This window comes from Pseudorca crassidens, chromosome 8 (genome assembly GCF_039906515.1).
Source record: "Pseudorca crassidens isolate mPseCra1 chromosome 8, mPseCra1.hap1, whole genome shotgun sequence".
Taxonomy (NCBI): domain Eukaryota; kingdom Metazoa; phylum Chordata; class Mammalia; order Artiodactyla; family Delphinidae; genus Pseudorca; species Pseudorca crassidens.
Window position 1 is genome coordinate 32,525,768 of NC_090303.1, and position 25,256 is coordinate 32,551,023.

Sequence of the window (25,256 nt, forward strand, 5' to 3'; positions counted from 1 at the left end):
AGGGTCATAGTTTCAGAATTAATAGCTTTATATATATTTATATAGATTTGTTTATATAGATTTGTTAATTATTTTAAGCATATTGTGTTTCACTTAGTGTGTATTTTTTAAACCTAGATTTTTGAGCCACCTACAGATTGAGGGCTATTTAGAAGTCATAATTTGAAAGTAAAATGCAATTAGAGAAAGATAATAATTGAATAAAGATTTTAAAAAGCATTAAGTAAGGTAAGAGAAGAATGTGAGTAGATTATGACCGTCACAAGAATCAAAATTCCAATAAGAAAAATAAGATAAAACAGTGAAATAATCAATTTTTTAAATTAATAATAAAAATGCAGTTTTATTTTCTTAAATATTTATTACGTTTAAAAAATAAACAGAACTAAAAGGAAAACAGAAGGTATTTCTTTATAATTATGCTTCTGTTCTATAGTTATTCTTAAATGTTGCTTCTAAAGCTATTTTCATTATCTACCATTTCAGCTATGAGAGCCCTTTTTCTTAAATCCCTGAATGATTCTCTACAAGATTCTATTATACAATCTATACTTATTTATTTCCTTGTACTTTTCCATTCCTTCTCCTCTCCCAGAGCAAATTTAATTGCTATTTTTTTTCTTTGTCTCTTTCCTTACCACCGCCACCATTATGACTCACTCTTCCACTTTTTAAAAAATTATCTATACTTGGAACAATGTAACAACTTTCCTCCTTTCTTTTAAAATGGTTGTTGAAATACCCGTTCCATGAAAGTCCTCTAATTAAGTTATTGTTGCAAATAATGAGTGCTTATAATTTTTGCCAACTAGTTATCTGATAAAAGTCTTATCTAGTGAAATCCTAATTCTTTATTACTGCCCACCTTTTTTCCACTTGTGTATTTGTGAGATAATGAGACAAGTCAGTGAAAAGCATTTTGGTATGCATTAAAGCACTCTGTAAAGGCTGACTTTTATTAATTTAAAACTATTTACTTTGTTTTATTAACTGCTCAATAATTGTATTCTTGATAAGCTTTTTTTAGCCAGCTTGCTATTCAGATCATCCTGTGATTGATCAACCCTTTCATTGGCTTTCCTCAATTTGAGACAAACATGTTTAGTTTGAGTGTAATATCAAACAAAAAAGTATACATATGTGATATAATAGTAATGATCAGTTTAATGATTTTTTTGTAATTTCTAAAACCCTGAGGTATAGTACTTTATTATCTGACATGTATAACACCATTACAGTCAGGATTTTTTAGAAAGTTGTTTTAATACTTGTTGTCTCAATCCCAAATTGACAGGTAAATAGAATAGATTGAACTTATATTCTCGTTTATGTACGGTTACAACTGTTTGCAACAGGTAGGTGTAACAATAAAAGCAATATTTGTAATCTAGATTCTTTGAATTTTGCCCTGCTTTTGGTCCTGGAATATGTTAAATGGTTTATTTTTATAATATTGCATATCATTATTTTGACTTAGGAGATCCAAGAGTACAGAGTTTTAAGCAGTGAAAAAGAATGGAAAATAAGTACTATATATATTTTTAAGTCTTCTAACTTAGTAATACCAAATCAGTACCCTGAGAATTTTAGAGTATTTAATTAATTATATGGAATGTTTAAGTGAAAAATGAAACAAAATATAGTTTACATAGAGTGAATCTAAAGAAAGTGAAGTTTCATGTTGTTACAGCTGTTTATTGCATTTTCAGCATTAAGTTCCTATTTAAAGGATGCCAAGGTAGTTAAATAAATTTAAACGATTATAATAAAATTCAAAGATACCTGTGATTATATTTTTAAAAAATGACAAAAAATGTGACTTGTTTCAGTTTGCCCAGTGATCTAGGACTAACTTATTAGATGAGATAAGAAATGGAACAATAAAAAGATGCAATTCATGTTGGAAAATAGTTTATTTAAAACTGATTATTTAAAAAAATGGATATTGATTTAGAAAATGTTAATAATTTCTATCATATAATATATTGATAAATAGGACATTAATAACTTTCTAACTGTTGAGCAAATTGGAATAATTATGAGGTATATTTTAGTTAAATATTAAAAAAAAGATTATTTGTAAATATTTCAAAACATTTAAGCTAGTCTTTCTAGATACTGCAGAAGGTAAATGCCATAAATCTTGACACGGAACATTTATTTTGTTAATCAGATTTTATGACTTTATAAGTAAAGCATTTGAGGAAAAACAAAATTGCTGATAGTTATAAAAGCATTTTGAAAAATGAAGAAATGGTAATTTTAAACTCAAAAGTAGCAAACTTTAAAGAATTGGCTATTGGAATTCTACGTGTACAATTAGAAATTTATAATGCTTATGTTTTTATTTTAAAAGTTGTTTAAACTTTTTAAAGAAATTTAGAAAAAATCATTTTGAGAAGCTCCATTATTTTTAGATTCTAAAATGCTGTTTGAGGAACAAATTTTCTTTTCCCAATATAGATGATAAAACATTAGAACCAAAAATAAGCATTTCCTTCTGACCAAACTTAGCATTGCATGAATTTTAACTGACATTTTTGATATTGACCTTTTACTCATGGAAGACAAAATAATATATTAGAAAATATTGGGTGACACAAAGAAAAAGGACATATTGACCAGAGAGCTAAAATACAATTGACACATGTGAACATAAGGCTTAAAGAGGACGACAGTAGTCTTAAGAATTCTGGCCAACTTTAGAAGCAAACAAAAAATCTTAGTTTATTTCTAGATAAAATAAAGTAATTTTCTCTACAGAGAAGCAAGATAGTTAAAATTATTTGTTTTATGAGGCAAAAACGGTTGTTTGTAAATGACTGTGTTCTACATTTTTTTTTTTTTTTTTTTACTAAGGATGCCTTATATAATTCTGGCTGTAGTTAAGGAACTTATTATTTATTGTTATTTATTATTGAGCTTTACCCTTCCCCCAACCTTTTAAGGAGCATTTGTTGTACAATGCGCACGGAGGAAGAAATAAGCTTTTATAGATAGTTTTTTAGTAGATGTTGCTTACCAGTTTTTGGACTCTGGTCATGAGGATCTTTAATCATGGAGGATTCACCTGATCCAGCAGCAGTGTTGGCAGTTCTCAAAGAGATTTTTTTTTATACTTGAGATTAATAAAGATGAAAAGTTATTGCAAGTAATTGAATTTACCTCAATAAGGGGCATTGTGTCATTTACTATATACACAAGTTAAAGACTTGCCTGTTCTTACTTAAGGAATCTGGTAATATTTCCTAACCAGTGTGTCCGTAAATAAATTGTTCTTGTCCAGACTGTGTTTTTTCTTTGTGACCCAGGCTGCTCTTTTCTTACCTGGAAATTCTGCTTCTGGCTTCAGGATTAATATTACTAAATCTTAGTAATTCATGTTCTTGCTCAGAGTGCAGCCCCTTAACTGCCAGGACCTTATTCTGTGTTTCTATGGCAGCTTTACTTCACTCTAATCTGCCTTGCAAATTACTGGCCCAGGCTGTGGACTGTTACAGTGCTGTTCTTTCTAACCCAGGACACACTTCGTGCTCAATATTTTGTGTTATACAGATGTGACTTCTGTTGATAAAGAATGCTAATAAAGTACCCAAATAATTTATCTGTGTACTTGTCAATGGCTGCCCATTGCAATCAGAGCAAAGTCTGAGCTCTGTACTATGGCATAGGTGGCCCTGGTGATGTCTTACCTACCTACCACTGTGACCTCATTTGAAGACCACTCTCACCTTTCCTTTTAACCCTTCAACGTTCTAAGCCATTTCTGCCTTAGGGTCTTTGTACTAGGAATTGGGGATATTTGAGCTGAGATTTGAATTATTAATAAGTGCCAGCTTGAACTCTCTTCCTCCACATTGTTGTGTAGCCAGTGCTTTTTCATCATTCAGATCTCAGTTCAAATATCCTTTCCTCAAAGAGGTCTTCCCAGACCACCCATCTAAAGTAGACTTTCTCCCCACTACCCTGCTTACTCTTTCCCATTATTCTTTTCTTCTTTGCATTTTCCACTATCTAAAATTCCCTTGTTTACTTAATTCCCATACTACAATGTAAGTTCTGTGAGGGCAGTGTCTTTGTCTGTCTGGTTGGCCATTGTATCCCCAGAGTCTAAAACAACGTCTAGCACGTAATAGGTGCTCAAGAAATAGTTGAATGCATGAATAAGTGGATAAATGATAAATTTATAATATAGACTGAGCAATTTGCTTCTTTTTTCCTTATTTTATTGAAAAACAGTGCAACAACATGATAGTAAACTGGGTAGAGGAATATTCACTTATAATCCCGGTACTTAAACAATTACCATTTTACAGTTTTTTTTCCATACGTATATGTATTTTTCATAGTTACGCTCTAATTAATTTTTTTTTACATACTGTGCTTTTGTTGAGTTAACACTGTCAAACATTTTCCCAAGTTCTTCTAGTAAGTCCCATTATTTTAATGGCTACATAACACCACATTGAGTTTATATTCCAGCATTTACTTAACCATTTCCTTAATATGCTAAATAATTTGTTTCTAACTTTTTGCTATTATGGATAACACTGCAATGAATAGCTTAATGAATATAGAAAACATTTGTCTTCCATTGAATAGAATGAATTGTAAACATCAAACTGGGTAATATGAAATTGTTCAGGTATTTTATGACATTTAAAATATATCTTATAAATTGTAAAGGAATATGTATGACTTTCTTCTGGGGTCTACTCTAAAATACTTTTCATAATTAATGTCAAAATTGTATGATACAGATTAATTTTTTTTAATGTCAGCTTATTTTATTGATTTTGCAAATGAATTTGCAAGTGTCTTAGGTCATAACCAGGTTCCTTTCTTTTTTTGTTGTTTTTTTGGATTCACCTTGATTGTCTTTTTTTTTTTTCCAGATTCCTTTAGACTTATGAATCAGTCTGAGTACAGAGTTGTGTAAATTCTGTGAATAATAAATTGCTCCTTTATTTAAATTGTCACTTTTAGTAAGTAGGGCAGCTGTGAAAAAATAGAAGCTAAAGCTAGGATAAAGAGTTTCATGAGTGACATAATGGAATAGATATTTGGGATTATAAAGTTACATATGAGAGAAATCACAACTTTTCATGATCAGTTTTAATGATATTTGCAATTTGTTTCACCTTTTTTTTTTTTTTTCTCCCTCAAAGCCAGAAGAAATTTTGTAGGGAGAAATGATTTGAGTGGCTTTGAGAACCAATTTGGAAATGTCTATTAAATGTATTCTTTAACTCTCCTCATATCTGTACATGGAGAGAATATTACGTATTTATAGAGGTTGTACAAATAAAATATTCTCTGAGAAGTTTCTCTTTGGATCTTTTTTGAACTTTTCAAATTATTTGAAGTCAAATGTAAGTACTGTTTTTTTATAGGTATAGAACAATCATGACACATTTTGCATAAAATTTTAAATTCTGGGCTTTTAAGCAGATTCTATTTTCTTATGCATTTATATTCCCTTAAAACATCTCCTTTATGGTCTTTTTAAAGAAAGAATAACTTTCTCTTCTTATTCTCTGGATAATATAATAAAAGAACTATAGATTTAAAAATAAAAAGTCTTTCTGATGTTAATAAGCATTTTACTAAACCTACATTTAGAGGTAGCTACTACACTTTTCTAAAACAAAAATCCTTTGCTTTTCTTTGCCATCTAAAAATTCTTTTTATTTTGGCCACGCAACCCGTCATGTAGGATCTTAGTTTCCCGACCAGGGGTTGAACCTGCACCCCCTGCACTGAAAGTGCAGAGTTTTAACCACTCGACCACCAGGGAAGTCCCTAAAAATTCTTTTATGCTATACATTATTTTTTCATTTTATCAAGTCAAGTAACACATTCCCAGCTTACCTTTCTCATTCCTTCTTTATGGTCTTTCAGCTTTATTTATTTTAATAATTTCACCTCATAACTGGAGATTCGTTCAGTTTATCAAACAAATGTTTATTAGGCACGTACTTAATGCAATCTACTTTCCTAGGAACTAGGTATACAGCAGTAATCAGATAAAAATCCCTGGCCTCATGGAACTTACATCTGGTAGACAAGATAAATAATTGTAGGTTAGAAAGTAATGAAGTGCTAAGAAGAAAAAGAAACAAAGTAGGGAAGAGGGCATATGAAATATGGGAAATATTGAAACTTGATGGGATGATCAGGGAAGACTTCACTGAGAAGGTTTTGAGAAAAGACCTGAAGGAAGTAAGGAGGTGAGCCACGTAGCTATGTGGGGAAGAGCATTCCAGGCCTAGAGAATAGTAAGACCAATAAGAAGTTGTGTGTAGGGGGATTGGGTCACAGAATTATATAGGGGAAGAAGTTGGAGAAATAATAGGGAGCAAGATAACATAACAGATGTTTGCTATGTAATTATCTTTCTTTATCCTGTAATTTTCCTGAGAATTATATTTCTTTTCTTTCTAGCTCTGTGCAGAATTACATGTTTTTCTTTCTATGAATTTACTTTAATAAGCAGTTTAAAAGTTTTGTGGTTTTTACCATTTTTGAGTGATAACATACATAAATGAATTAAAGATTTTTGCTTGTGGAAAACATATCTTGTTTTTCCACATGCCAGTTAATTTCATGATTTAAAAAAATTAATGTTATTTTTTCTTGGGTTGCAGATCTTTACCATTATCCCAGTGAATGTGATTAGCAATCCAATTGCCTATTGCTATTTTATATAATATTCTTGTCATTTTCTAGTTTTTCCTGCAAAATTCTAAATTTTCACATTGCAGCACCATTTTAATTTTCATTGACATCTTTTAAAAAATAAACCCAATTAAAAAAATAAATTAACCTTGAGAGTTATGACTTACTTAGGTTTTCTTAGAGATTTATTTGCTCTTGCTCTGTGTTCAGCCAAGTAATTTATTTGCTTTCTATGAAAATGGCCAGGCATCTAAGCAAGTAAGTTAAATGTAATGGAAAAATCTCTATCAGAGAATATTTAACTCAAATTGACTTTAATGAATTGAAGAGTTAGAATTTATAGTATGTTATACTGTTTAGATCCCCCATACAAGAGTTGTTTTAACTCTTTCTGAACTTCAGTTTCCTTGTCTGTGAATGGGAGTCAAATTGCCTGCTTCAGAGGTGCACCAACACATTATTCTAAGAATATAATTGAATAATATATGTGAACACTCTCAAGAAAACTATTTAGTGCCAATCAATGTAGTAGATTGTTTTCTATTCTGTTAGGCTACTTATGCTTATCTTTTAAAATTTTGTTAAATTTTAGTAATCATTGGCTTTGTTATGTCTGGATAATTTCAACAGTTTATAACGATTTTGCACTAATGATCCCATTAATAGATCTTTTGTGAAACTGCTTCTACAGCGTAAATGGACAATTCTTGGTTGTCACCAACAGTGACATGCTGATTTTACTCTCAGTTGCAGTGGCCTCTGGCATTTACCTCAGTTAGATTTTACTTGCCCTTACTTTGATTTTGTTTTTTTTAAATTAATTTTTGTTGGAGTATAGTTGCTTTACAATGTTGTGTCACTTGCCCTCACATTGAAGACAACTATTAGCAATGGGGAATGGGCTTGTTTGGAACTTCTTAGTCTCATTAAACGTCTATTAGGGAAGCAGAAGTAGCAATGTCATACTACCTCACCAACGTGCTTTGGTCTGTCTAGGAAATAAAAATTTCATTTAGGGTGTATTCAGTCAAAAGACGTGGATGGACCTAGAGTCTGTCGTACAGAGTGAAGTAAGTCAGAGAAAAACAAATATTGTATATTAATGCATATATGTGGAATCTAGAAAAATGGTACAGATGAACCTATTTGCAAGGCAGGAATAGAGACACAGATGTAGAGAATGGACGTGTGGACGTGCGGTGGGGGAGAGGGTATGGGATGAACTGGGGGATTGAGATTGACATATACACACTGCCATGTGTAAAACAGATAGCTACTGGGAACCTGATGTATAGTGCAGGGAGCTCCGCTCAGTGCTCTGTTTTGACCTAGGTGGGTGGGATGGGGGTGTGTGTGGTGGGGGGGAGGTACAAGAGAGAAGGAATATATGTATACATAGAGCTGATTCACTTTGTTGTACAGCAGAAACTAACACAACATTGTAAAGCAACTATACCCCAATTAAAAAAAAAAAAGTTTATGAAGCGCTAGCTAATTGGGAAATTAATTAACCAGAGCATTGGCCTACCAGCGCAGGGCAATATGAAGCTTTGAGGACCTTTGGAGGTGCATATTGCTGCTGGGTATGGAGTACCCAGGGCATCCATAATAACTTTCATTTTCAGTTTTCAAAATTTGAAAGAATCAGAATAGAGCAGTGGTTCTAAACTTTGCTGCACATTGGTCATGTGGGAAGTTTTAAAAATCCCAGTGCCCAGGTCATACCTCATACTATTTAAACCAGAATGTCTAGGGTGAGAGCCAGGCATTCGTAGTACTTAAAGATGCACAGCAAAGTGGGCGCCCACAGGAATATATGGTTCTGGCCGCCAGTGTTTTGCCTGTTCACATGTTGTAGCACCATTCAGGAGACCTTGAAATGAAAAATATTTGAAAATAGTGGGTAATGTCCCTCACACAGATTTGTGTTCTACATTTTAAAAGAGTATATACTGTTTTACATAGTCTTATGGTGTTTTGAACTTTCACTTTCATTACTGGTCCATGGTAGACATATTCATGTTATTTTTTCCCATCTGTTATGGATATTTCCTTGACAACTTTAAATAAACCATGGCTTTGTGATTTGAGACACAATAAAATGTCTACAAGTATTAACTCGTTAGGAGTTTCATTCCTTTGTTTCGATTCCAAATGACCATTTTCAGAATAAAGGACCAATAGCCAATTTGTTTTTCCAAATCCATTTTTATTTTTCTCCAGTTTAGTAATGAACGGTTACAAATTAGCCTAAATTTATGGAATTAGTATGAGTCTGAAGGAATAGACTGTTTAATTATGTCACAGCCACATTAATATTTACTAATATACAAGATGATTGGTGTGTGAAACAAAAACTATACCTGTAGCATTACTAATCATGATATAAGTGCATAAGCATTTTTCCAGTATCATGGTTTATTAAGGCAGTCTCAGTGTAATCTAATAAAAAAATTGTGCAAGGGGAATTCCTAAGTGGCTTGGTTCCTCATGTTAAGAAGAGCTAAAGTTTTGGCTATAAATCCTTGAAAATTTGCCTAAAGCTTGACATAAGTTCAAGTGGTCACAATATTATCTTAAAAATAATAGAAATTCTATTTTAAACTATAAAAAAATTTCTGTTTCATAGTCCACATCAAATATGTGTGTGAAAAAATACAGAACATTAATTGATGCTCTGAGTTTTGTCATTGTCATTTGAAATTAAAGAACATGACCCCATTGTCTCCAGTGCTGTCAGAGTATGGTGAATTATGGTAATTTCTACAGTGCAAATATTTGGCTTAACACCTAACATTCACTCGTTCAATTTTTGTTTTGGATCTTTTCGCTTTTCTTGTTTTGCATTTTTATTTTGTTTTGTTTTCAGCCATCATTTTGTCTTATCATCTTCAATTCTAGAGCAACCTGACAACAATAATGATACTACTGAATTGGGCATCCTTGTCATTCCTGAGATTAGTGTCACAAATGTGGCCGGAGAGAGGACCGGGAATGGGGAAAAAGGCAGAACACTAGGAGAGGTTGATGCTCAGCATATACAGGGTGTACAGGAAACAACCACAGATCCTAGAACTGAGAGCAAAGGCTTGCCAGAGATCAGGAGGCAAAAATCTGTAAGAAAAATGATGGAGGATGGAATAAACTCACCTGGCAGAGTGCAGTTTTAGCAGAGCACTTTATAGCTGCACTCCAAGGTATCTCATGGCAAAGGGTCACTGCTGCATGTTTTAAGCAACAGTTGCACAGTCACAAAAATTTTGCATGTCACCTAATCAAAATGCATGAATTATGTACCACAGTTTCTCAATGACTCTTAATGCTCTTTGGAATGGTCGTAGCTCTGCTCTCTGAGTAAAGTTATGAAAATGAGGCAGAAAATTGCTTCCAAAATAATTTTCTGCTTATGTTTTGAGATCTAAAATTACTTTTTTATCTTTGTATTTTTGCCATCTTTGATATGAAGGAGAATGTATAAAGAATTTTAGCAAGTTTGAGCTTGTGATACTTATGGTCTGTATATTTTTCTCTTAGTAAAATAATCTAGAATGTGTAGTGCAACCTTTAAAAAAATCTTTGAAATATTTTAATACTCTTTTTTAAAAAGTTCCTTGGTATGGTCTTTGATTTTACACTGCTTTGCTACTGGGGGAGAGTTTACCTCTAGTTTTACTGTGTGGTATTTTTCCTAATTGTTTCTGATCTTTTGCATGAATAGTAAGAGAACTTTTTCAAAAACACAGTGGGGTGTGGTTTATGGCATGCTTTTCGTTTAATACACTCTAAATTACTCTTATTTAATTATAATGAACTATTGTTGATATTTTATAGAATGTTTTGATTATCCTTTGATTTTGGTCTATAATCTGTTGCTTTACATATTTTGCTAAAATTTAATGTATTTAAAGTATACTTGATTTGGTATGAATCATGAAAAAACAATTACTTAAAATGCTTAATGTTAATTAATATTTGTTATTTCTTTGTTTAGGAAATACAGAATTAACAGGTCAAGAAGAACTGATGGAGATATCTGAAGTTGACGAGGGATTTTATTCCAGGGCTGCGTCTAGTACTAGCCAGTTGGGTTTATCAAACAATAGTCAAAATTGTAGTAACAAGGGAAGTGTAGGAAAGACTCAGAGACGGTCAGGAGGAAACAAAACTGGAGGAAAAGAAAAAGAAACTGCAGGGGAGTCTTGCAAAGATCACTTTGCTCGAAAACAAACCCAGAGAGCCCAAAGTGAGAATCTCGAGCTTCTCTCCTTGAAGAGACTTACATTAACAACCAGCCAATCTCTGCCTAAACCTAATAGTCATGGTTTGGCTAAGACCGCTGCGACCGTATTCAGTAAATCCTTTGAACAAGTTAGTGGTGTCACAGTCCCATATAACCCATCATCTGCTGTTGGCTGTGGGACTGGGACAGATACCAATAGGTTTTCTGCTTGTAGTCTGCAAGAAGAAACGCTTATTTACGTTTCTGAAAGGACTGAACTTCCAATGAAGCATCAAACAGGTCAGCAGAGACCTCCTAGTATTAGCATTACTTTGTCTACAGATTAATTTGTAAGAGTTTTCTCACGTAACCAGTGAATCAGAAAATACGACTTTGCTTCTTCATGAAAGTTCCCAGGGTCGTCTTTCATCCCTGTTCCTGACAGGAGCCCTGATACCTTAAATTCTGAAGGCTACCTTGACTTTATGAAGGGAATAATGTCTAGGTTGCAGTAAGTTGAAATATGGTTTTGTTATTTCTTGGTTGTGTGTTTTCCCCTTGGCTTGAGTCTTTTTTTTCTTTTCTTACCTTCTTATTTGTTTCTGTTGCCGTAAGATTGTCAGTGTGACAATACATTTTGGCAGGTTGTCTGATCAGATTGGTCACAGCTCATGAGAGGTTATGAGTCTTTTTCTTTAATAACTCCTATTTTGGTAGCTGTGTGTTTGGCCTTCAGTGTAAAAGGGAATCTCCTTGCATGAGAACAGTGTTTTCAAGGATGAGGCTGCTGTACAACTCCAGGAATTCTACAGCTGGCTGTTTAGCGAGCCAGTCTGAAAAACAGGCATGTGAAAAACAAAAATGACGTGTATGAAAAGTGCCTGCTAAAAATGTTTGTAACCAGATCGTCTTTAAGATTAGTAGAACAGTTTATATAAAGCACTGGAAAATGCCTGGTAACTCCGTAACCTAAAATATGATATGATTCCAGGGGATGGGAAGAGGGGTTTCCATTGTTATCTTTGGAACATTTTTATATCAGAAATCAGATTGCTAGTAGATGTGTTGCTTTGAAGTGTTTGATCTGGATTTAGCAGGTGAAGATCCCTTTCAGTTCCTAAGATGTAATAGGCCATAAAACTGACTTACCCTGCTGCTGGACTTCGGAAAACCTACTTAGCTTGGATTCCCACAATTCAGAGCACACATCATTGAAGACTTCCTGGAAATGACTGAATTTTGCAACCCATCTCTCAAGATACCAGTGTTTACCATATTGAATTGTTTGTCTACAAATGAAGGAAATTAGGTAAATTTTTCATCTATAAAATATCATTGAAAGAAAATAAAAATAGTGAAATATGGACAAAGGACATTTATATATTAACTAATTTAGGGTTATATATGTTTGTGTTCTTAAATTTAAAATTTTAAGTATGAAAAATATTAAATGTGTTTCTTGTTTTGTGAACAGGCCTATTTGAAATGTTCTTGTTATGATAGAATAATGAATGTAGTTGCTCCCAAACAAAAAATAAAAATAAAAAGGCAATATGGCAGAAGCTAAACAAACTTGTATGTAGCTATAGAGAGTCAGGTGACATCCAGATGGATGTAAAAATTTGATGTTTGCTAGTGGTGGTCATTTCAGCTATGGTTGAGGTTCCTTATAAATCAAGTATACTTAAGTAATAATCTAGGGTAAGAGAGAGAAAGCAGGGTTGAGGATGAGAGACTAAGTTGACTGGGGAGGAAGATGTAGGGAGCTGTCCCCTTGTTAATGGTTAGTACACAGTAGTTTCCTTATTCACAGTCTTTAGCTGTGGTCACACAGAGAAAATGCTAGTTTTCCTCTTGTACCTGCTTATGCAGAGCTCAAATATGTGAAAAATTTGTTATGTCTTAAAGACTGCTAAAGCATTTTCACTATGAATGCAGTTTTGACCATAACTGCTTTGGCTATCGTTTTAAATCCAATTCTTCAAAAAGCATGAACTAGTTTTTATTCAGTAACCCTGAATAAAATATGGTTTTTAATGTAAGTGAATTTGATTTTTTTAGTGCCACTGATAGAAATGGAATAAGATCTATTGGCATACATTGTAGGAAAAAACAAAAAAAAGCAAAGCAACCAGACAGTGAAAGTTGATAAAGTATTAATTTAATAGAAATCCTGTCTACAATTTAAATCCTGTGTACAATTACTGTGAATTTCCTATTGTCTTTTTGTAATTCTTTAACAAAGAATTTCCCCTAGGCATAGCTACTAACAATATTAATAATAGTCTTAAGAACTAATTTAAAAGATTGGCATTGGAGGCAAGTTAAGGTGCTTAGGAAACATTATAGAATAAGTTTGAGGAAACATTAGCTGGCACAAATAAGAGATCAGATTTTAATGTTCAGCTGTTGTAATGGAACCTCATTTTGTTACTATTCTAGATCATTGCTATTATAAATCATTGTGGTCTGAGGACCAGTAAGGAACATTGGCATTACCTGCCATCTTGTTAAAAATGCAGAATTTCAGAGCCACCTTAGATCTACTGAATCATAATCTGCCTTTTAATAAGATCTCAGGTGATTATTATGTACATTAAAGTTTGAGAAGACAGTATCAAAGTGCAAACAAATCACTTATCTAATATTTAGAATTCTCAGTGTTCTCACAACCCTAGATCAAATATGTTGGATACTAGATCATTATAATCTTCATTGTTTTTAAAGCTAATTAATTTTTTTAAGTGTCAACTGACTTAAGTCCCCTAATTCTAAATTTTTAATGAATCTCATTTATTTTTACAATAAAAATGTTAACATTTTATATTCTTCTGTTATTTGAAAATGGAATCAGAGCTGTAGATGCCTACAATTTTAAGTATGAAAGGGGTACCACCCTTTTACACAATGCACAACAAATCTGCATGTGTTTTTTCTTTTAAAAACCCTGAAGGCTTACTCAAAGGAGTGGTTCTGAATTTTTGCTCCAAGTAATTTGTCCCAGTTGATTTTCTAGAATGTGGAGTTATGGTAACAGTCAAATTCTTTAGTAGTACCTTTGATACTATTTCAAATAAAGATTATACATTTGAAAATTTTTATAGCAGTTATTAATACTGGGTAATGCTAACTGTGGTAACAATGATAATTATCGCTGCTCTTCTTGTCCCACTCACTTTTCCAAATTTGAAAGTTGGAGTGGCTTTTGTAGGTCATTTTCTTATGAAGATGCTGATGTGACCATTTGGTCACAGACCTTGTGTATATCCAGAGTAATACCTTTTACCACAAGAAGGATTCTGCACAAAACTGGGGCCTCGCACCTCATAGCTCAGAGGATCTGTGCAGACATTGTAGTCCCATTCCACATTTTAAACCTCTAAAAGATTCTTGAAATTACCCAACCTCTCACTCTTCAGATATCCGACTACCTGGGTTATTCTAGTGAAGCTGGGTGCCAGCTTTTCCGTTTTAGAATCCAAGTGGAGAGAGAGACAAAGACTTCAGGGGAGTGTCCCAGGGCAGGTGAGCACCCTGGAATCCCTTATTATACCACCATGGAACTTTTAAAGGCAGCTCTGTAGATTTGAAGAGTAGAAATTCTCAGTCCTTAAATGATTTCAGTGTGTTTAGAAAAAGCAATATTTCATTGCTCTTTTCAATTATGAAGTAACTACTTAGCAAACATTATTCAATAATAATTATAAAAGTTATTAACTTTTAAAGATAAAAAGTTAAAATAAAGGGAAATAAAATTTTTAAACCAAAATGGATGAAAAATGATCCCATTTTTAAGGGATTTTTTCTGTTTTGGAAGAATAAAATTAAAGTGTTGAAACCTTTAAATTGTAAAGAAAAATACACCCTGAGACCTAATTTTCAGCAGATATTAAAGTAAGGCTATTTAACGTTTGAGTCTATAGGCACAATAAGTCTACACTTTATTAAAGGGAAGCACATCAAGGAAATATATCTGTTAAATAAGGTAACTGAAATTTTTTTTTTTTTTTTTTGCGGTATGCGGGCCTCTCACTGTTGTGGCCTCTCCTGTTGTGGAGCACAGGCTCCGGACACGCAGGCTCAGCGGCCATGGCTCACGGGCCCAGCTGCTCCGTGACATGTGGGATCCTCCCGGACTGGGGCACAAACCCATGTCCCCTGCATCGGCAGGTGGACTCTCAACCACTGAGCCACTAGGGAAGCCCCTGAAAAAATATTTTTTAAAAAGCCATTTAAAAAAAGAATAATTTGATGGGTACTTAAATTAATCATTGTAGATAGAAGTTAATGTATAATAGTGTCTTCCCAATCTTTGGATAAAAAATAAACTCTCTAGTCCTTTAATTAGCATGAATTTATACTTTTAGATTAATTGCTTAGTAAAATTATACTCAATACTTTGAGTTATTCACATTTATATTTAATATTGTTAAATTCTTCATCAGAGAACAGAAATATGTTGTCTTCTGTATTTTGTAACTTGTGCATACCTACAGAGATTACCAGTGAACGTTTTAGAAGATGCTTTTGTGTTTTTTAATAGTAGAGTTCTAGAGTACTTATGTCTTGATATGAAGTTTCTACTAGTAAACTGAAGGTCCTATTTCACATACTGTTATTTTCTCTTATGTGGAGTTTATTGTGTACCTCTTATCTTTATTTCTAATCACGTAGTGATACTAATCTTTTCATGGTAAATTGACTTGTTTCTAATCGTGTTCCTAGAGTTTACATTCCTAAAGAATAAATTACGACTTTGGATATTTTTATGTGCTCTCTACCTTTTTAAGGCTATGGAAATAAACTGGAGTTTAGTTTTTTGAAGTTTTGTATATTTGTGTAAATGTTCTCCATATGCAATACTTTATAGAGCAGTGTTGCCTCTTGTTTTAATGAAATAAAAACTGAAAAAATATTTTTTCCAGATCACTTTACTAATTAAAAAATCGTCATAAAATTTTGCAAAAGTCATGATGTGAAGGAAGAAATTAAAGGAGGAAGACTTAGGTGAGTTGAGCCATTGAGAGTTTTGGGGAGTAAGCCATAGGACAGTGACATCTCATTCCTGGCTTTACATTTTACATGGCTATGGATGAGAAGTGTGACAAGTTCATTAGTATCCATCCAAAAGAAGATGAGCTCCATGGGTCATGTACCAGTGACTGATTATTTGTCATACCAGAAGTACAGGCAAATTTAGATAACAGTGCTTTGCCCTTTTATCTTTCATATGGGTCTTTATCTCTTGAGTGCAGAGACTATATGCCCCTAGTTCCTAGCATAGGATTTTGTACATGGTAGGTATTGAGACATTCAATGAATGTGTGAGTTAGGTTGACGTTAGTTTGGGGAAAGAATCAAGGATAAGGTCTCCAACATATTGTATTACGGTAAAATTTTAAAATTTCATTTACTGACTCTAGGAAATTTCCATGACATTACTTGAATAGGATTACTGTGTGTGCTTAGAAACAAAACCCTCTTAGAAGCTTGAAAAAAAATCCTGTTGTATAGTTGATTATATATTTGGATAATTCCATTTCATCTAAGGAAGTAAGTAATTTAGGAAATATTTTCTGACTGCTATTAGAGGAGCAATCATAGAAAACAAGAGAAGCGATTTTGTAGGCAGTATGTTAGCCCTATGGAATACAAACTCTTCTAGTGACTTTAGCAATCCCAATAAATAGTTGATTCAGTTCATAGAATCTGTAATACCAGCATATAATTATTTTATAATTATTAAGAAAGGCTTTTACAAATAATTCTAGTCACTTGGTAATTTCCCTTGCATTGTTATTGTGGTGGTAGATAGCTAATATTTGTAGTTAAAATTATGATCTCATTTAATCTTCAAAAGAGTCCTATAAAATGATTAGAATTTCCATTTTACAAAAGAGGAAACTGAAGCTCTCAAAAGGGCAGGTGACTTGCCCAAGGTCACTTAGCTGCTGGGTGGAAAGCTAGAGCTTAAACATAGGTCCTGTGACTCTCACTTTTCTATCACTTGGTAAAAGAAGATACTAAGTGAATACTACATAACAGACATGTGTTTGATATTCACTCATTCCATCTGTCTTATAGGTGACAGAGTTAAGTTTTAAGGTCAAAATAAAATTTTTCCAAAAATAAATTATGATACGTTTTGTAGAGCTTTAGGTAATTGTGTTTCAGTGGTAAACTGAATGCTAGTTATTCTGATATTAAAAGCATAGTAAAATATAATTAAGATTTTGTTTATTTTTTTACCTGTCAGATAGATAAGGATTAAAAAGATTGATACTAGTATTAGTACAGGTGTGGGGAAATCATTAGTTTAAGAGGCCATTGGCAGGACTTAAATTGGTACAACTAAATTGATGAGCAGTTCAGCAGGATCTATCAAACTTTAAAGTGCATACACCTTCTGACCTAGCAGAATCCTGCTCTTCCATGTTTATTCCACTCTCTATATTTTACAGAAATTTTAGCATAAGGTATAAAGGTATTCATTGCAGCATTGCTTGCAATAGCAAAAAAAAAAAAAAAAAAAAAAAGCAACAATCTAAATGACCGTTAATAGAGGACTGGATAAGTTATGGTGCACACATATAGTGGAATATGATGTAGCTGTGGAAAACAACGCAGATGTGTATGTGGTGATTCAGAGAGATTATTTAATAGAATGTTCCCTGAAAAAAACATGTCATAGAGCAATCCCCTTTTTATAAGACTTGGGTAGAACATTTAATATGGGTGTATATGTGTTTATATATGTTTACATATTCATATATGTACATATGTTCAGCACATGTATATTTGCTGGTATGCGGGGAGGAAAGCATTATTTCTCTAAGTATGATCTAAAGACAGCCTGCATTAGGGAAAAAATGGTGCTTTTTAAAATAGAGATTCCTAGGCCTTGTGCTGATCCCTCTAAATCAGAATCACTGAGTGAAGCATGGAAACCTTTATTTCTAACAAGTTTCTCATTTGATTCTTATACAAACTTAACATTTGGTTTAGTAGCTGACAGCAATGAATTGGTTATCTTTATGTCTCTGGTAGTGGTTTGTAGTTAGGAAAGACAAATGTGTTTTAAAATTAATTGTTAAATTGAGGTATAGTTGACACATAACGTTATATTAGTTTCAGATGTACAACATAATGGTTCAATATTTGCATATATTGCAAAATGATCACCACAGTAAGTCTAGTTAATATCCATCACCATACAGAGTTACAAAATGTTTTTTCTTTTGTGATGAGAACTTTTAAGATTTACTCTCTTAGCCATTTTCAGATAAGCAATACAGTATTATTAACTGTAGTGATCATGCTGTACATTACATCCTCATGACTTACGTATTTTATGACTGGAAGTTTGTACCTTTTGACTCCCTTCACCTATTTTGCTCACCTTTCCACCCCTGCCTCTGACTTATTTCACTTAGCATAATGCCCCCCAACGTCCATCCATGTTATCACAAACGGCAAGATTTTCTTCTTTTTTGTGGCTGTATAATATTCGTGTGTGTGTGTACCACATTTTCTTTATCCATTCATCTATTGATGGACACTTAACATTGTTTCAGAAAGGACAAATTTCTTGACCAGATCTTGTGTTCTAAATGAGGCTCTCCCTAAGATAAAGCCAATTAACATTGATTAACATCATCAACATAGACCTGTTGGTGAAAGGTAAATTGACCTGACACACAAAAATGATTCTACTCTATAGTACATGCCAATTAAATAAGCAATCCTTAAAAAAAAAACCTTTGCTGTTGTTTAACTCTCTCAAATATCATCTGATGACCTGCTAATAAAGCAAAATTAAGTACTAAAAGTTAACTACAGTAAGACAGTGCACCACCTTGATATGCTTACCTGTCTCTCAGAACTAGAAAATTAGCTATTTGTTGAGTTTTGAGACCTGTGCCCAAATGGTTTAAGACATGTCTGTCAAGACAGGGAACTGATTGGATTTGGCAAAGTTAAGAAATGGTTTAGGATTGGTGGACACAGCAAATAAGGACCTTGAAGAATCTTGATAAGTAAACTGTTGTTTGATAAGCTAGCTGTTTGCCCAGGTCAACAGGTCATTGTTTCCATCCTATAGGAACTTCCTTATGCAAACAAAAAATTAGAGATTGTTCCTGTTTGTCTTTTGTTTTGTTTTGTTTTGTTTACCATCTTATCTTTCCTGGGCAAAGGTTTACTGGAATGAACAACTATCTCATATTGACATAGAGGGCCTACAGTTTTATCTAAGCCATAGTTTGATAGTTTCAAACTTGATAGTTTGAAACTTGATAGTTTCAAGTCTGTTTATCTCTCCGCATTCAAAAATTGTAAGTCAATACTATAAATACAGCATATTGATACATCGTTAATGACTTCTTAGGGTTCTACAGAAGGTCTCAGAGATTTCTTCTGAAGCTTCTTGACCCTTATCACACTGGATTTATACTTGTAAAGTGCTGTAATATAATAATCCTCATCACATTGTACTGTGATTATCTTTTCACATGTCTGTCTCCCGCACTAGACCATTGCCCTGTGGGAGTTTAGTATAATACCTAATACATGATAGTGAATAAAGATTTGTTTTACTAGATAGAATGTAAATCCAATCCAGGAAATGAGTGGCAACGTAGGAACACTGTGTTGCTCCTCTTCCATTCAAAAGAAATCTGTGAAACTCATTTGATTCTCTAATGTACATCAGTACAGAGATGAAGGTGAAGGTTGTAAAACTTTACCACTTTGGTTCTTTAACGAGTATCTACATAAAAGTTTTTTGAGAAGTAAATTATGATACATCATGTTTCTTTTTACTTTAATGAATAACATGAAGATTTTTCTGGGCTTATGTTTGACTTTCTTTTTCTATCATATTCTCTTCAATATTTCTGTGGCGCACATAAGTGATATCTAGACTCTTTAGCAAATAAAGTAGGAAAGACTTAAACACTACAAATTTTCACTTCTTGCTTATAGAAGCTACAAGTATGTTTAACTTTTGTATCCCAGGTCCATTACTACCTAGTGAAGGCCTATAGTGCATTTATCTTAAAACTTGTGTTCTCTTCACTTAGCCAAGATGCTTCTACTTCTGTCTTGCCCCCTGTGCTATATAATTTTTACTAACATTTTCTTCTCCAAATTGCTTGAAATATAACCCTCTGGAACAACATGTCACCACTTCCTCTTCTATTCTAATTCTACTCTAGTGTGGAATCTCATTTCAATATTCATTTACATCCACCAAGTTGAATTTAATGAGGCAAGGTATGTTTGAAAGGAGAAAACAAGCAAGCAAGCAAACCCATGAACTATACTTATAATAGGAGAGAATATTACAGTTTGCCAAGCAGGAAAAAATTGAGCTGTGTTATACAAGCAAGTAGTTAGAGGTAAACTGTAGCACTACAACCCCACTCAGCAGTGGTGGTGGAGGACACTTAGGAGAGGAACTCTTTACAGTGAGAATAAATCTGAGCAGTATTTCTTGTCTGCTCTGCACAGAAGGTAAAGATATCCCAAGGTACAGATCTGCCCCATTTTATGAGTCATAGTTGGCCAGGTGGTAGAGGACATGGAAGTAACAAGGTTGGAGGATGAGTGATAAAATTCAGGCACTAAATATATGGTTGGACTTCTCAAAATGGGCTCAGATTGTAAGAATAATTGTTTTCTACATAAATACTAAACCCCATTTGAAGGAGATGCTAAGTACTCAGATGGTCAGGGTGATTCTGAGGATGTCAGTAGATCTTTCTTTCATATCCCAGTCCTTGTTCAATCAGCTAATGAACAAAGTGGCAGTACTGGAAGCAGAAGGGCTATACATGGACTTCAACAATATGGCGCTCCTGGGACTTCCCTGGTGGCGCAGTGGTTAAGAACCCGCCTGCCAGCAATATAGCACAGGGAGATCAGCTCAGTGTTTTGTGGCCACCTAGAGGGGTGGGATAGGGAGGGTGGGAGGGAGACGCAAGAGAGAGGAGATATGGAGATATATGTATAGCTGATTCACTTTGTTATAAAGCAGAAACTAACATACAATTGTAAAGCAATTACAGTTCAATAAAGATGTTAAAAAAAAAAAAAAAGAATCCACCTGCCAATGCAGGGGACACGGGTTCAATCCCTGGTCCGGTAAGATCCCACATGCCGCGGAGCAACTAAGCCCGTGAGCCGCAACTACTGAGCCCACGTGCCACAACTACTGAAACCCGCATGCCTAGAACCTATGCTCCGCAGCAAGAGAAGCCACCGCAATGAGAAGCCCACACACCGCAACAAAGAGTACCCCTCACTCGCTGTAACTAGAGAAAGCCTGCGCGCAGCAACGAAGACCCAGTGCAGCCAAAAATAAATAAATTTATTTTTTTAAAAACGTATAAAATAACAAACAATATGGCCCTCCTTTCGTCAAGGCTACCCTTATTACTGCCACTGCTAAGAGCTCAGTCTGCCGGCAGGAGTGACAAACCCTAAGATTTCATGCCCTAGGGCAACCAAATAGTTGCCTAGTGGCAGACCAATTATATCAAATCTCTTTTGTCATGGAGAAGCAGCTATTTCTTCATGGAGTAGACACTGTTAATCTGGATTTAGATTTGCCTTCCCTGTCTGTCATGCTTCTGTGTGCAACACTAAGTGCCCTATTGACCATCATGATTTTCCTCAAAATATTGCATCTAAGGAACTTGCTTTATAGTGTAAGAAGCAAGGTAGAGGGGGAATTCCACTTCCATTAATGGCAGACTGGGTAATAACGTCAGGATTTCCATGGACATCTAGATAATCTGAACGAATTCTTTTTAAAATACGAAAATCTAGAGAGGCAAGCCCAGCATTGCGGCCACTTCTTACCTGGAGGTATTGGCTGATTCTAGAAGAAGCGCTTAAGGGGATGAGCAGTGCTTTTACTACCCCCAGAAGGCTAGGAGGACAAAAATTGGATACTAGTGCATGCCATCTCATGGGGAGGGGCTTAGAAAACTCCCATGCTTTGGTTTGGGGTCCCAAAAAGCTCCACCAGTGAAGGAAAAGTGAGTTGAACGTACACTCCCCCACCCCTCCAAATTCACGGGGAATTTAGTGCAGCATCAAATCATCTCAATTCCTGAAATTGAATTGAAGTAATCCCTTAGGTGCCTGGTAACAAACAAACAAATACTCTGTTGAGGAAAGAAAAAACATCTCAAGTTTCACGTTCCATAATTTTTCAAATTAAATGTTCTGCAGAGAAGAAATAACCAGACACTACTACAGCAGAGCAGCCGTCACTGAGGACAACTAGTGACATTGGATAAAATAATTTAAAACCTCTGTTTGGAACCATTGAAGAACTTTTAAGCAAACAGGACTCCAAGAGCCAAAATCCCAGAAAGAAGGTGTGCAGAGAAGAGTTTACAGAGCAGGCCTGACATACTATCCTTAGAAAGCCCTGCTTGCAATGTTGGCCGTTGGCTGGCACCTGAGAATTTGGATTACAGGAATGTTCCCACCATTTCCTAATTGATAAGGTAGTTTACTATATATAAACTGATTATACAAACAACATGGTTTATGCTGAACATCTGCTTTCCTCTGGGCATCTGTAATTATGATACATGCTAGGCAGAAGGTGCCTATATGAACAGCTTCTAATACAAACCCTGGGCAGTAGATCTCTAAAGAGTGTCCCTGGCAGATAACATATCACATAAGTTGTCACAATTCAATACTGGTGGAATTAAGCACATCTTGTGTGATTCCACAGGGGAAAATTTTTGGAAGCTTGTGCCTGGTTTCCTATGGATTTCACCCCATGCACTTTTTCCCTTGGTTGATATTGCTTTGCGTTGTTTTGCTGTAATACATCATAGCCATGAGTATGACTGTATGCTGAGTCCTGTGAGTCGTTCTACTAAATCACTGAATTTGAGGGTTTTCTTGTGGACTCTCAACACAGAAGGTAACCAGAGCACTTGTGAGCAAACCTTGTGCAGCTACTTTTTCCTTTACAGAATTTGCCAGTTTGGGACACAAATCTGGGTAGAAGGCCCAGGAAGAGAATTTCTGCTAAGAATCAGAGAAGCAAACAAATTATAGCAACTCCAAGGAACTAGAAAGACAAAAAGCTTAGGTTCATCAAGCCATCCAACACTTGAAAGACCTAAGGTCCCAATAAGGCAGAAAGTTTCAGAGAAGTGAGCCTGATACTCTGCTGGTTTTCCCCTTGAGTATTTGCTGAATTCTGGGACTGATCAGAGCTGAAAGATTAAAAAAAAAAAAAAAAAAAAAGGCAGAAACCTGAAAGCCAAAGCAAAGATATCTATTTGTCTATCTTTTCTATCTATCTACTATCTATCTATCTATCTATCTATCTATCTATCTATCTATCTATCTATCTCATCATTGTAGGTAAGAAACAAAAATTGGAACAGGAGAAAGTAAAGCTTATAAAAATTATAACCTAGTTTCACATCCACTGAATTATAGATTGGATTAATGTGATCTGCTTGCCACCACTCTTATCTTCCTACCAGGGAATAGGGTGATCCCTCCCTGTATGAAAATAACATTCCAGAGACAGCACGGTGTATCATATACAATATCTAGCATTAAGTCAAAAATTATGAAGAATACCAAAGAGTAGAACCATGAGGAAAAAGACATTAAAAGCAGGTCCACAGATGACCCAGTTATTAGTGTTATCTGATATGGATTTAAAAACAGCCCTGATTGGGCTTCCTTGGTGGCACAGTGGTTGAGAGTCCGCCTGCCGATGCAGGGGACACGGGTTCGTGCTCCGGTCCGGGAAGATCCCACATGCCGCGGAGTGTCTAGGCCCATGAGCCATGGCCGCTGAGCCTGCGCGTCCGGAGCCTGTGCTCCGCAACGGGAAAGGCCACAACAGTGAGAGGCCCGCGTACCGCAAAAAGAAAAAAAAAAAAAAAAAAAAAAAAGCTCTGATTAATGAATCGAGATTGAGAATTTAATAAGAACTAGAATCTTTTTTATTCAAAATTCTAGAACTGAAAAATGCAAAACCTGAAATTAAGAACTCAGTATATATATTTAAGCAGATTAGAGAATGGATTAAACAATCAAAAAGAGATTGTTAGACTGGATTTGTTAAAAAGATCAGAAATGCTTTAGATTCAGACACACATACATCAAAAATAAAAGGATCCAAGATGCACTATGCAAAGAGCAACCATAAGACAGCCAGAATGGTTATACTAATATCAAATCATTAGACTTTAAAACAAACAAAAAATGTAACTAGAGATAAGGAGAGGCATTTTATAATGATAGAAGGGTCAATCCATCATGAAGATATAACAATTATAAACACACACTAACAACAGAGCCCCAAAATATATGAAGCAAAAATTGTCAGAATCGAAGGGAGAAATGGATAGCTCAATAATACTTGAAGCCTTCAATACCCCATTTTTGATAATGGATATAGCCATGAGGCAGATCAACAAGAATTTATCCTAGCAATTCAAGGTTGTATTAATTTCATAGAGCTGCTGTAACAAATTACCACAAATTATATGGTTTACAACAATAGAAATTTATTGTCTTACAGTTCTGGAGTTCAAAATGAAGGTGTCAGCAGGATTGCGTTCCCTCTGATGGCAATCTAGGCTTTTCTTTTTTAAAAAATAATTTTTAAAATTGAAGTATAGTTGATTTACAATGTTTCAGGTGTACAGCAAAGTGATTCAGTTTTATATATGTGTGTATATATATATACACACATATATATTCTTTTCCAGATTCTTTTCTATTATAGGTTATTACAAGATATTGAATATAGTTCCCTGTGCTACAGAGTAGGTCCTTGTTGTTTATCTATTTTATATATCGTAGTGTGTATCTGTTAATCCCAAATTACTAATTTATCCCTCCCCCCGCTTTCCCCTTTGGTAAATATAAATTTGTTTCCTATTTCTGTGAATCTCTTTCTGTTTTGTAAATAAGTTCATTTGTATCACTTTTTGGATTCCACATATAAGTGATATCATATGATATTTATCTTTGTCTGACTTACTTCACTTAGTATGATAATCTCTAGGTCCATCTGTGTTGCCGCAGATGGCATTATTTCACTCTTTTTTATGGCTGAGTAATTTCCAGTGTATATGTATACCACATCTTCTTTATCCATTCCTCTGTTGATGGACACTTCGGTCACTTCCCTGTCTTGGCTATTGTAAACAGTCCTGCTATGAACATTGGGATGCATGTATCTTTTCGAATTAGAGTTTTCGACTTTTCTGGATATATGCCCAGGAGTGGGATTGCTGGGTCATGTGGTAATTCTATTTTTAATTTTTTAAGGAACCGCCATACTGTTCTCCATAGTGGC

At 34.4% G+C, this 25,256-nt stretch overlaps 1 protein-coding gene across 33 annotated transcripts in view; it reads left to right on the plus strand.

Moving 5' to 3' along the window:
• The window catches only part of HYCC1 (hyccin PI4KA lipid kinase complex subunit 1), a 183,569-nt gene that overhangs the window by 65,413 nt on the left and 92,900 nt on the right, over positions 1-25,256 (plus strand). For 24 of the 33 annotated variants that reach the window (XR_010945437.1, XR_010945438.1, XR_010945436.1 and 21 more), the window contains exons 11-12: positions 10,670-14,422; positions 15,823-15,904. Coding sequence is in view for 3 of the 33 variants with exons in the window: in XM_067746162.1 (XP_067602263.1) it covers positions 10,670-11,244 (575 nt within the window). In the remaining 30 variants the exon portion in view is untranslated. The other 9 variants (XR_010945462.1, XR_010945463.1, XR_010945442.1 and 6 more) reach the window with 7 other exon arrangements.